Raw genomic sequence first — 14,072 nt, forward strand, 5'->3', positions numbered from 1 at the left:
GTATTATTATAAAACATGTTTTAGTTAAAAAGTTATTGATACTTTAAATGCAAAATGATGACATAAAATCTTGATAAAAAATGCACTTTTAAGTACTAATCACTATCGACATATTATTTGTACATATCCTGTATTCAATTGTTCATTTACATCCCAACCATTCCAAGTCTCAAACTGTAACACCCAAAACTTTTAAGATAAAATTCACACAATTATCAAGTTATAAAAATAAGAAGAATTCTAAGAAGTTTTTTTTAAAATTAAAATATAACCATTAATTAAGTATTATAATTACATTCATACATTAGCATGAAAATTCTAAATTTCAAATTACTACTTAAAGTTTTAACAAAATACTACTACATAACTTTATACATACGAATTAGAAGTATTGTTAAATACAACCCAAAATAAAAATTCTTCCATTTTGTAAATCATCATTTTATAATAAAAGTAATTCATCATTTTGTAATAAAAAACAATTCAAACACAAATTACCAATTTACAAGTTTTAGATGGCTTAGCATAACAGATTCCAAATACTATTTAGTATTTTGAGTATAAATGAAGCTATATAACTCGGTTTTATACGTTGTTTGATTCTTTGGAATGCTAAAACATGAGTTTACAAATATAATGCAGATGAATATAACCAGTTTTTCCATCTTCATGTCTAAATTTATAAATTTTAAAAACCTAAAAATCTATCCTGCTAATTCCCAATTCTGACCTATCTTTGGTTTTTCTTTTATATTTAGTGTTTTGTCACTCTAATTTAAGCAAGGTCAATTTCATTTGGAAGGTAACATCAATGTCTATAACTTTCATGAGTAAAATATCTAAAATGGTGTCATCTTAGGGTTCAAATACTAGTAGAGAAATCGATAGACAACTTGTCCAATTTTGATCTCTAAGTTCAACAAGTATAAATTTGTTTTTCATGTATTTTTCCATCATTTCCGGTCACTATAAACACAAAATGCTTTTACCTATCATCATTTAATAAACTTTCTAAACCTATACGAAAGAATTGTAAAATATCAATTATTCAAGAAAAACACAAATAAATTTAAGTGATTTAATTAGAGAGCTTGTTACCTTTTATTGCAAAAAAATGAGTCAAGAAATTGAGAACAACTCATTTTCTTCTTCTCCTTCCTTCTTTCTTCTAACCCTTCCTTTCCCACTTTTCTAGAGATTTCTTATTATTTGTAATTATTTTTTTTTTATTTGCATCTTGCCCCCTTATATATACTTTTATTTTTACATCGACCTCACTACTTCTCTTTCTTGATAGTAACTTCTTACTCCATTATTGTTTTCAATTTCACCTCTCTCATTAAATAGCTTCTCTTTTAATCCAATTAATTTGTTAAATTTAATCATTTCTCCACATTATTTGTATTTTATTTTATTTTACTAAATTAAAATAAGATTATTTTACCCGAGGATTTACAATATGCTTACATGCACCACCTAAAATGAAGAGAACACGATGAAAAATCAAATGAGATGGTGATATAACATTTTTTTTTTAATAAGAAGCGTTACACGTGCCAACAACTTTTTCGAATAAAATAATATAAATTTTATATTAAATGATGTAATTATCTTACTCAAATTGACATTAAAAAAAAAATTGATGTAAAAAGATCATTTTACCCTTAACTCCATGCTTTTTTTAGATAAAAGGGTTTATGTGTCATTGCATTGCTGATAAAAAAAGAAAAAGGAAAAAATACCCCTCCTTTTATGGGCTTTTCAGTATTATATTATTTATTATTATATATAAAATACAATAATACTCCCAAACAAATCGACTAATTTGACGTGTAAAAAGATAAAAATACCTATAATCTAAAAGAAAACTAGTTTTTCGAGTAGGGATAAATGACCACTTTACTGTAACCGTGAATAGAAAAATATGAGTGGGCCTCCAAGAACTTTGCTTTACGTTTTAATTGTTTTGATATATTCTATATAAAAGAATTAAAAAAATGATTGGGATTGTATTGATTAGTTCATGATTGTTAACTGAGTTGATTGTAAACCTGGTCCTTGAATTCTAATAAAATTATTAACCGGTTCCTTTTTGTTTAAAATCTAATTTTCAATCCCGGAGTTATTAAATTTGCTAGCAATGTAGTCCATTCTTTAATTTCATGCTCATTAATAGAAAGAAAGAACAAAAAGACAGAAGAAAGTGAGATAATAAAATTTGACCAGCAAAGGATGAATTTATGAAAATATAACTATTTAATTATTTGTGAGGCTAATGGATAAATCTACCGATTGGTATTTTCTCCCACAAGTTTTTCTTATTAAATTTTGAATGAAAATGTCCTACAACTACCACAAAAAAAAAATTTAAAAAACATAAAAATTTAAAATTAAACTTTAAAAAATAGATTCAAGGTTGGAACCAAATTAAATTGAAAAAAAACAAAAAAAAAACTCGATGTAATTTAAGCTGACCCGATAAGTTAACCTAGTATTCTGGTTAAATTAGTTGATTTTTATGTTTTTTTTACTAAAATAAAATTATTTTAATTTTTTTAATAAAATAACTTAAATGATATATCAATCTAGTTAAAATTTAATAAATCAATTAAAACTTAAAATCCGAACCTTAGATTAGATTACACGTCTAAAAACTGTGAGGGTAAAGGACACCTAAGCCTACCGTTGCTACACATCATGTATGCATTCTTACCAGTATTAAACTATTAAATGCCCCATTTCCTCCTGTAACAATCGATGTCCCGTGTCCATACAACCGATGGCCCCTTGTCCATCCATGCTTAGCTGGCTCCTCGTCAGTGCACTCTCACCGTTCCTGTTGGTACTGTTATCAGAAAGTGAGCCAAAAAAAAAATCAATTTTAATTTTTAAAAAATTTCTTCATATTTGTCTTCTCTGACTCTTTTATTTTTTATTTCATAAAAATTTACTCAATATACTTGATTAATATAAGATAAAATCAATTTTTTTTTAATTTTTCTTTTTAATTAACTAAATCGAACTGAAACTAGTTAATTCAAATTGGATTCAGTTTAGTTTTTGTTTTGATTTAAAAAAATTAATTTAATAATTTTTAGATAAAAATAAGATCAAACTGAAAATACTCACCCCTAACTATTATTATTATTTAAAATTAGTCTCACTAATTTAAAAGTTGTTTAAAAATATAATTGCAGTTGTTTTTTAAAATAATTTTTATTTTAAAATATATTAAAATAATATTTTTTTTATTTTAAAAAATTATTTTTAATATTAATGTCTCAAAGTAATTTGAAAACATAAAAAAATATTAATTTAAAGTAAAAAAATAAAATAAAAATTTATTTTTTTTTAAAAAATAAAATACAAAAATAAACAATGCTTTAGTTATTTTTATATCTACTTGTTGTGTTTTTAAATATTAAAGTTTATATGATTTTCACCCAGGGCACAGACATGTATGGGCTGTAGCCTAGGTTAAGATTTTATTAATATTTTTTAACAAAATTTATATATTTTTTTTATTTTCAATTGAGATATCAAAATTTTTAAAAAATTTATGTAGAGTCTTCTACTATAATGCTTTAACTTGGGTTAAAATTTCATAATTTTTAAATAAATTTAGAAATTTGATAAAAAATCACAATTTAACCAGTTTTATGTTATTGGGTGTAATTTTCAATCTAACAATCAAATTAAGCTGAAATTTTATGAGAAATTTTAAAATATATTAAATAAAATATGATCAAAATTTTAGGATAAATAAAATTTGGTAATGTTAAAAACAATCAAATAAAAGCAAAACAACTCATTAAAGATATAATGATTATTTACCATTAAAAAAATAAAACAAATTAGTTCTTTATTTTTTTTATATGTTGCTGAGTGAGCAAAAGCAGAATAAAAAAAAAAAGAAAAGGTGAGAGAGAAAGAGAGAAAAATAAAGAAAAAATATAAAAAATTTCATAAAAAAGTGAAAGATAACCTTGTAAACTTACAAATTTCTACTTATAAAATACTAATTTAAAAAAGAATCAAATAAAGAAAGGAGAAATTAAAAAAAATTAATTAGTTTTTTCAGTTAACATGAGGTTATTATTTTATAATAGTTAAGGGGTTGTTACAATATCGATTCAGATTTGATTATAAATAAATTATTTTTTATAAAATATTAAAAGATATAACTTTAATAATAAGTTTATTTTTACTTCAATAAAGTTAACTTTAAAAATTTATATATATGAATTAATAATGTATTTTAAAAAATTTATATATTGATTTAATATTCTAGTATAGAAAAAATTCCATCCGCCTTTGATTTTCACATGCCTCCACCCATCCCTACTCCTTTTTATCAAGTCCCAACAGAATTTAATTGCGTTTTTATTCTTCTCTGGAATCTACCAAAAATATTCTTTGGATATTCTTTTTTGTTCTTGAAGCAAAATAGAAAAAACAAAAAAAAAAAAATTCCATAACCAGTTAAACGCGTTTTTCATTTTTGCATCCAGAAATCGCTCCTTCCTAGGAATATTCTTGACTCGGGTAGATGAGCCTTAGGTGAACATCATCAAGCACGCTATATGCTATTATTTGTTGATCACCCATTGGTCCACTTATTAAAGCAGACAATATTTAAAAAAAAAATGATTCAATAAATTAGAAATTGTAAAATGCCATATACTTATAATTATTTATGGATTTAAAGACCATAAGATTTCCCTATTAAAAAAAGGAAAAATTGAATCTTGTCTAGAAAATAAATCTGAATGGAAGAATGCTACGTGTCACTCTCCCATTAAATTAAAAAAATGCTCCTCGTCTCACCTAATTAATTCACAAAGGGGAGCCATTAAATCCTCACCGCTGGAAGGAAACAAGATAATAAAAACACATTAATTAATTAATCAGTAAAAAAAAAAAAAAAACTTTTGACAAAGACTATAAACCGAAAAGGGTTTAAGACAGAGGAAATAAGCAGAGGATTTTTGGAATATCCAAGAGGATATAATAACGCGCAGAGTGGAATATTCTACGTGGAGATCCATCCACCCCGTTTCCGTCTCCGTCTCCGTTTCCGTTTCCGTTCCTCCCCACAAATATATAAACCCCTCTCCAATCCCTTGTCCTCACACAGCAATCTCAAAAATCCTATTTTCTTTACCTAATCAGTTATTATGGCTCTTAAAGCTGTTCATGTCTCTGATGTTCCCAATCTTGACCACGTCCCTGAGAATGCCTCTCTTTCTCTCTACTCAACTCGTTTCTCCAAAGGTAAATTGGCAGAAGGAGAGCATTTTTTATTGATTCTTGGAGTTCCATGATGTGGATTTTGGTTTTTTTTTTTCTTTTTTTGCAGGAGTTGAATTGAATAGAGAAGCTACGTTCAAGACACCAAAGTTTTTGGTGTTTGGGCACAGAGGGAATGGAATGAATATTTTGCAATCAACAGATCGTAGGATGAAAGCTATTAAAGAGAACTCCATTATGTCTTTTAATAGTGCTGCTAAACACCCCATTGATTTCATCGAATTCGATGTTCAGGTATAATTTTCAGCATCTTTTCTCTTCCTATTTCGTTCCAAGAAGGGAAAGAAAATCTTGTTTCTGTGCTTGCTGGGAATTCCCTTTTTTTTTTTTGTGTGTTTTTTTCTTTTTCTGGAAAACAATGGAATTTAAGTTCCTTTTCTTTTACGTCGAGTTGATGTTTGTGAGCATGGTATCATCACTTAGGGTGGTTAAGAAATATATTAAAATAATCTATATTTTTTATTCTTTGAATAAGTACAAAATAATAAAAAAATAATTTTAAATAAAAATAAATAGATTTTGATCTCCCTCTATCTGGGACGGGACGCAATCACTGAGATCTCTTAGTTATTGGTTGCCGTGTACAGTTTTAGACCTTTCACCTTGCGGGTTTCTTATGAAATTTTATCTAGAAATTTTCTTTGATTTGTTATATAGAAACTTATAATTTTTATTCACAACCTGATCTTTTTGAATGATTTGAAAAATAAGTTTTAATAAAAAACAAAATATATGCAAATAAAGGTATAATTAATTAAAAATAGCTGTATAAAAAAATGCACAATTAAAATCTAAAAAATAGATATTTTATTATTATTGAATATTCTTGATTTTTTTTTTAAATTCTACATGTTAGAATCATGTATAATTTTTCATAAAATAGTTGCTTACGTTATTATAAAAAAACGTTTAATTTTATTTGAAAAGCATGTTATCATCCTATACCTTTTAAAATATCATTATAATTATTTTATTTAATAAGGATGTTAATCTAGAATATTAAAAAAATAATTAAAAAAGAAAAAAGAAAATTAAAGAATGACTTGGATAGTTAAGCCCAGTCATGCTTGGACGAGAAAGCATGACTTGAGATATCGCTAGGCTTGTATGGATATTTGACCCTTTTTTTTTAAATATAGGCCAAGCATGCTTGACTTTAGATCAGACTTGTTGTCCATGGCGGCATCTTTTTTACTACCTTCGTTGAACAGGAAATCGAGGCTGAGTTTTTTTTATTTTATTTTAAAAAAACTCAAATTTTAACTTGTTTTTATATAAAAATACCTTAAAAAATATAAAAAGCTCGTGAACGTGGCGCACTGTGAAACCCTATTTCGTTTTTTTATTTTTTATTTTTTTTTAAATTTAATGATGGGAGGATAAGGAACTGATTGTGCTTATTTTTGCATGGTATTATCTTTTATCTCTGGAAAAAAATAGAAATAGGATTCAAAATAAAAGTATGGAGCTGGATGAGAGACAAAGGCAAGAAAATGTGAAAAAACGAATTGTCGTTTTTGTAGGTCACAAAAGATGATTGTCCAGTCATTTTCCATGACGACTTCATCCTCTCTGTAGATAATGTAAGTGTCTCCAATGCATTCGGAATCTCTATTTTTGGCTACCTAAAAATTTTGTGGGTTCAATTTATTATTTAGAAACATAAATAATTTTGAAGCTATGAATTTATTCGCAATTTCAGGGCATCATTTTCGAGAAGAGAGTGACAGAACTTTCCCTGTCTGAATTCCTATGCTATGGACCCCAAAAAGAAGCAGGAAAATCAGGCAAATCTTTGGTTAGGAAAACAAAAGATGGGAAGATAGTAGAGTGGAATGTCGAGAAAGATGACTCATTGTGCACTTTGCAAGATGCGTTTCAACAAGTGGAGCCTTCAGTTGGCTTTAACATTGAACTAAAATTCGATAATCACATTGTCTACCAACAAGATTATCTCATTCGTGTTCTTCAAGCCATCTTGCAGGTATACATGGACGACCTTTCGCTAATCAAGGCCCCTTTTTTAGCTTAAACAAGAGATTTTTCTTAATTGGGGCATTAATTTTGTGGTGTAGGTGGTATTTGATCATGGTAAGGATAGGCCTATTATTTTCTCATCATTCCAACCTGATGCAGCATTGCTCGTCAGAAAACTGCAGAGCACCTACCCTGTAAGTTGTTAAATTTGATTATTTGTTATTTATGTAAGCATGGTACTCTTTATCTTGTATTGATGATTGGTTTCTTTTTTATTGCATTACAGGTTTACTTCTTGACAGATGGGGGTGTTGAGATTTTCTATGATGTAAGGAGAAATTCCTTAGAGGAGGCTATAAAGGTGTGCTTGGAGGGAGGTTTGCAAGGGATTGTGTCTGAGGTCAAAGCGGTTTTTAGAAACCCTGGGGCAGTATCCAAGATCAAGGATGCCAAGCTTTCACTTGTAACTTATGGAAAATTGAAGTAAGTATTTGGATTTTCTGACTTTGAAATTCACTATTTTATGCGATTTTGGTAAAAGAATTTCATCCAAGAAAAATCAAAGGTCAAACCTTGTCAAGGTACTAATTGTTTTTGGTTTTGTAGTAATGTATCAGAAGCTGTTTACATACAACATTTAATGGGTATCGATGGAGTGATAGTTGATCTGGTTCAAGAGATCACTGAGGCAGTATCTGATCTGATAAGGCCATCAAAGGTGGAAGAAGCAGAGAGTTTAGCAGAAGGGCATAATGAGATGGAGGAGAAATCAAAGCCCAAATTCTCACAGAGGGAGCTTTCATTTCTTTTGAAGCTCATTCCAGAATTGATACAGCACTAATCCCATGCCCTTTTTTGTATAATTTCACTAGAAGTTGGCAGTTTTGGTACCTCCTTTTTTATGCTTGTAAAAAATCTCATCTCTTCTACCATTCTGACGATGACCCCCCCCTCCCCCGCAATGATATCACAGGCAGCTGCCTTTTCCAGCTTATCAATGTGTAAAAGAATCTTCTTTAGCTGTTGATCCCCAAAACAGGGGGCTTGTATTTAGTTTTATCTGTTTACTTCCCATCAATATGGAGTTCTTGTTACATGGCCTCCGTCAGTTTTTTTGCTTGAAGCCTCTTGCAGCCTGGCTCAGGGGTCTGACTTGAAGAAAGATCTGTATCGGTGAATCAATTTGTGTTCTTAGTTCAATCTAAATCCTAAATCAATCATTTTTCTTTTTATCAGAATGATGTATTTTTTTAATTCTTTTTACCATTTTTTATATTGACATAATCGAAGTTGAATTGAATTTGTCCGAGTTGTGAGTAAATAAAATTTGAATTGATTAATTTTGTTTTGGTTGAAATTAAAACTCAACTCAAATTAAATTCTAAATCATGAATTTATAAAACCATTTTACCAAATTAATCAAGACATGATAAAATTATAAGTACAAAATTTACCAAATGTTTTATAAGTACAAAATTATAAAAATGAAATTAATCTAGACATGATCAAATTTCACTTCATATCACTCATTTAAATCATTTACTTGACCATAAAAAATAAAAAAAAAATCATGTCTAACCATGGCAATGCAAAGGGCGTTACATTAATTTCCTCCTCCCATCTGCAATGGGCAAAGAAATCAAGAATTAGAAACTAGCCTTCTTTAGATTCTGAATTTTATCAATCAAGACTAAGCTCCTTTTTTTATGCTGTAATCAATTTTAGACAAATCATTCATATTCAAATTGACTCAATGTATTCAAGTAAAAATTAACCCTTGTTGTTTATGCCAACATAAGTGAATTGGGTCATACAAAAAATTATTGCTCGGTCTTTGGAACTAAAAAAAAAAAATGAGCAATAAACACTGACAAGAAACACAATGACACTGGCCTTTAATCAAGGACTATTGATCTTTTAAATGTGGTTAATTTGAGGGGCTTGCACTTGAGAGTATTGGATTCCAATGAAAATATGGCATGGAAGGCCACTTGACCTTTGGGGATTTGGGCATAAAAGAAAAGATAATGCATGTGATCTAGGCTTAGATAAAGGAGGTGAGCTAGGGCTATTCGACATAGCATTGTTTAGTGATAATTAGGTTTTTGGTGGTTGCATTGGTGGTTCTATTGGCATAAATACAGTTAAGAAGAACAGGAACCACTTGAACTAATTATTCAACTTTAACAATCATTTTCCATAATATTTTGTTTTCTAAAATGCCTTGCTGATTAATTTTTCTTAAACATGCATTTAGCTTGAAGAAGAATTTATATAATATCAGTTATTTTATTCGTAACAAAAAAAGAATCATAAATGAGTTTAATTACACTCAGTTTATCCATACTCTTAAGTTTCATCATAAAACAATTCGCAATACAAAGTTACAACTACTTATTGTTGCTCTTCAAAATGCTATGTATATATAGGTAGATAAATAGATTGGATCACCTAAGGTTTTTTGCACAAATTAATTAATGATATGTGAATCGTCAAGTTCTCTTAATTTTTAATAGAAATTATAATTTAATTTCTATTAATATCTCTTTTCTCCATATAAAATATGTTGATGCATTAGTAGCCCTTAAGTTTTTATGCATTGAATATATAAAAATTTGAAAGGTTATCACCTTTAATAAGAGATTTTTATCTTTTCTATAAGATTTGATTGTCTCAAACAAAATTGTTGGGATTCTTATGATCAGGTTGCTTGTTTTTATTGAAATGGATGACTAGTTGGTTTATCTTTATTAAAAGTGGTCTCTTAAGAAATAAAATGACAATATGAAATGTTATTCATCTAATGGTGAGGATGAAAAGTTATTTCCTTTATAATCTTAACCATTCTTGCTTTCATTTTTTTCTTTTTGTAATTTTTTTATAAAAATATATTTATTAAGCAAGTTTCACTCTATTTTCAAGAGAAATTGTCATATTAGCTATTTTCTACTTGGAAATTTCTTTTTTTCCTTACCAAAAAAATAAACCCTAAAAAATTCAGATCTGACCCTATAAGTAGAGGTATTTTTTCATTTAGTGTTGATTTCAAGTTTCAACTAGAAACCAGAGGAAGCAGTAGAGGATAATGGTTCATTAGATTAGGCCTTAAAACTATAGGGAATGAAACTCTAGCGTCCACCTTTGGTATATGGAAGGTAGTTCTCATCATCGATGAACCCACTATTGTTTCTAAGGAACCTCAGGAAAGAGAAGCTACCTCAAGCCTCTAAGAACGATGCCCCTATCATTTTAAATGAAATGAAAATGACATTTGTTAATGATTGGCATCCAGGAGAGTATATACCTCAATTGCCTACAAGGGTTAAACAGATTAGCAAAGCAACCTTAGGCTTTGTCTAAGGACAATTTGAAATTACAACCCCTATATGCATGTATAAGCTTGGGTATTCCTTTCCTCTCCAATGGTTTGTAAGGGAAGTGTTTAGGCATTACATGTTAGGTCCAGACCAGCTGTATCAAATTGCATAGATAATTTTGGTTGTCTTTGACAAGTTCCTCATGCTTGTTAGAATCGAGCCTATCATGAACATTAACATCTAGTTCCTAACACTGATGGTGATAATGATATGCATTAGTTCTTTACCTTCCCTGATAAACCTATATGATTTATGAAGGGGACTTTACAAGGCAAGCTTGTGCATGTCAATAAACAGAGAGTGAAGTGACTGATAATTAGGTATAATGGACTAGTCAACCCCAAAGATGAGATCAACCTAATCTGGTTCCTCCTTCTGAAAATACCCTAGTAGATTCTTGAATAGTTTTGATAACAATTAGAACAATAATAGTCTCTTTGCTTTGCTAAAAACCTAAAAACGAAAGTAAGGAATGAATACTTTCCTGTTAATGCAAGGTCTTGAATTAATTCCTTTATCTTTCTTATCTAGAAGCAACAAAAGGTACATATAAATTGATTTTTGGTAATTTAATATACCCTGTTCCCTTCAAGATCTCTTTTGAAGGTATAAAATATATGATCTATAATAAATAGAAGTGGAATTTGCATATGTTATATGTATTTTTTAAAACATGGTCTTTGGGCTTTCTATCCACCCATGTCTATTTTATATGTGACAACAAATCTGGAGTTGTATCTATTATTAGAGAGCACCTTTCATTGAGTTGAACAATATGACTAATCTAAACTTAAATAAAAAGAAAGCATATGCTACATTAATGTCGGTTTTAACCGAATACAATGTCAATAGAATGGCCAAAATGCATTACCAAGCCATGTTGTAAAGTATACAACCTCTTTATCATTTTGTTTTTATACATCTAAGTTCAAATATTAATTTCTTTTATGCAAGGTTAATAGCTAAAAGAGAAGGAGAAACTTTGTTAAGGGTTATAGAGGAGATTTTAGCTACATTAAGTAGAGGTTTTTTATTTTTTTATTTGAGTTGTGACATGATTAGAGAAGAAATAGAGCACAACCCCATCAATATAGATGAATCATTATTTGTAATGACATTATTCTCGAGGAAACAATGGCAAGATCTACCACCCCCGTAGAAGTCAAAGTTAGAGGGAGTCCTTCTCCCCTGGTTAAGGGTCAAGCATAGTTGACTGCTCCTAAAGTACTTGTAGGTGTTGTTGCTTGCTTTAAAAGAAAAAAAAAGGTCTCTATCTTTGTGGATACTAGCAATGTAGCCTCAACTGTAAATACTTCCTCTATATTGATAATCCTAATGCCCTCACCCTTAATCTCACCTACAGAGACTTTAATTGTTGGGGCATCTGTTTAAGGTGCTTATAAGAAAGTTGGAGAGAGGTTTGAGGATGGTTTTGCTAGCCTCGTCCTCAGTCAAGCTCTTTTTACTTTAATACCTTGATTGAGGAGTAAAGGTCGGTTATAAAAGCTGTCATTTGTAAGAGGTATGGCTTTGGAGATATTGGCCTAGAGATGTTGAAGCATTTAGAGAGGGTTCTTACCATTTCTTTAAACATCTTGAGGATTTCTGATTAGTAAAAAACTTACAACCATCATCCAACCTTTACTAAACAAGTAGTCTTCAATGTAAGAAACTTGCTTCAATGTAAGAAACTTTATTGTCTAACTTCATCATTTACTTTAGTTTATCATTGTTATTTTTAACCATTGTTTGTCATTGGTAGACTTTTATAATGCATGCTCATTCTAAGAGGCACTGGATGACTAAGAGGAGCTAGGTGGGGGAGGTTATTGCCAAATATAGGGTACACCAAATTGCCTTTCAATATCTAAGGGAAGGCTATCACACATTCTATTCTAGAAGTGTCTTTGTTATTTGCCATTGATAGTGATTAAAAATGTCAAAAACAAGTTCAAGGAGAACAATTGATGACTTTTTAAATAGTTCCTCACAGATTGTGCCAACTAATGATGTTTTAAAATTCATTATACTTAGAAATGAGGTTTTAAGTATTGAGATAATGGATAATCACATGTTCATGTTAATATTATTTTCTTTAGAGTTCATGAAGTTTATGGTTAATGATAAAAAATCTAACACCTATAAAACAATTTTTTTTTATGGGGTTTAAGGATCCTTTAATGATAAAGTCAATGATTTTTAATAAGAAATTACAATAAATGAGAGAATGAACTTTAAATTATAAAAATAAGAGTATTTGTTCTTGTTTGTATATAAGAAATGCTTTGAAAATAAAAGTATAAATGCTGTAATAATAAGAGCATGATAAATTCTAGAGTTCATGAAGTTTATGGTTACCGGTAAAAGATCTAACACATGCAAAACAATCTTTTTTTTATTAAGGTTTAAGGATCCTTCGATGATAAAGTTAATTATTTTTAATAAAAGGTTATGATAAATGAGAGAATGAGCTTTAAGTAATAACAATGTTTGTTCTTGTTTGTGTATGATAAATGCTTTGAGAATAAGAGTCTGAATACTTAGAGAATAAAAACAAACATAAACCTTTTTCCTGGGTGGTGAAGGGGGATATATATAGCTTTTGAACCTTGTCATGTTGCTTGAATAAAGGGATTATAGTGTCATTTCCTCCTGATAGTATTAATAAAAGATAAGTATATCTTACACAATATTAATGAAAGATAAATTTTTCATACACAATATTAATAGACCTTAAATTACTTTTATACCTAGAGGTGTAAGAAGATGATTATTTTCAATTTTTAATATTTTATATTAAAAGCCAAAAGAATAAATAAACAAAGCCTCATGACCTAATATGTAGCTTATAATGATCTTCATTTCCATACACATTTAGACCTGGAATGATCCCAAGCCCAAAGATATTGGGTATGATATCTCATTAAATCTACATGGATTTGGGTTCAATGTATATCTGAATTAAAGAATATTAGGTTTAGAAGCAAGCTAAACTATGTCACACAAGCTTGACATTCTATAAAACCTAAATATATTGGGTTATTACCCTATCTTTAACCTTTTAAACTTAGGTTCAGAAAAAAATAATATAGATGAAATACTTTGATCCATCAATTAGCAATGCTGTAATAAGTACTTAGTTTTCCATACAAACATGATTATTTAATTTTTACAATGGTGAATCATTATCTCTAGAATTATCAATTGATTGACAAAATCATTCAATTTATAATTTTAAAAATTATAATTTTTAAATGCTAATCTATGAAAGAGATGATTAAAATTATTCTTGAATTATCATGTTTTGTGTAAAAGGTTTTTTTATTTGATTTTTTTATTATTACTGACCAAACTCATTAAAAGTATTTGAACTTTTAGATTTGTAAGTAAAAAATGGTTACATATGCT

The 14,072-nt window shown here is 28.7% G+C and overlaps 1 protein-coding gene across 2 annotated transcripts; it reads left to right on the top strand.

The window, feature by feature from the left end:
* Window positions 1-5,024: 5,024 nt before the first annotated feature.
* On the top strand, window positions 5,025-8,388 carry LOC105140582 (glycerophosphodiester phosphodiesterase GDPD1, chloroplastic-like). 2 transcript variants are annotated; one of them, XM_011047459.1, is made up of 7 exons: window positions 5,031-5,274; window positions 5,360-5,544; window positions 6,834-6,893; window positions 7,013-7,294; window positions 7,386-7,481; window positions 7,574-7,770; window positions 7,894-8,388. In XM_011047459.1, the coding sequence occupies exons 1-7, from the start codon at window positions 5,178-5,180 to the stop codon at window positions 8,126-8,128; spliced, it is 1,152 nt and encodes a 383-aa protein (XP_011045761.1). In that variant the 5' UTR covers window positions 5,031-5,177; the 3' UTR covers window positions 8,129-8,388. The 2 variants fall into 2 exon arrangements, with proteins under 2 accessions (XP_011045762.1, XP_011045761.1); XM_011047460.1 differs by lacking the exon at window positions 6,834-6,893 and having other exon boundaries at window positions 5,025-5,274.
* Window positions 8,389-14,072: the final 5,684 nt, after the last annotated feature.

This window comes from Populus euphratica, unplaced genomic scaffold, assembly GCF_000495115.2.
Source record: "Populus euphratica unplaced genomic scaffold, PopEup_1.0 scaffold116.1, whole genome shotgun sequence".
Lineage (NCBI taxonomy): Eukaryota > Viridiplantae > Streptophyta > Magnoliopsida > Malpighiales > Salicaceae > Populus > Populus euphratica.

What these genes read in the sequence shown, in the direction of transcription:
- LOC105140582 (XM_011047459.1), top strand. Translation starts at nt 5,178, where the DNA reads ATGGCTCTTAAAGCTGTTCATGTCTCTGATGTTCCCAATCTTGACCAC. An exon ending in TCATCGAATTCGATGTTCAG is followed by an intron (nt 5,545 to 6,833) that starts GTATAATTTTCA and finishes TCGTTTTTGTAG; the next exon opens with GTCACAAAAGATGATTGTCC. An exon ending in TTCTTCAAGCCATCTTGCAG is followed by an intron (nt 7,295 to 7,385) that starts GTATACATGGAC and finishes TTTGTGGTGTAG; the next exon opens with GTGGTATTTGATCATGGTAA.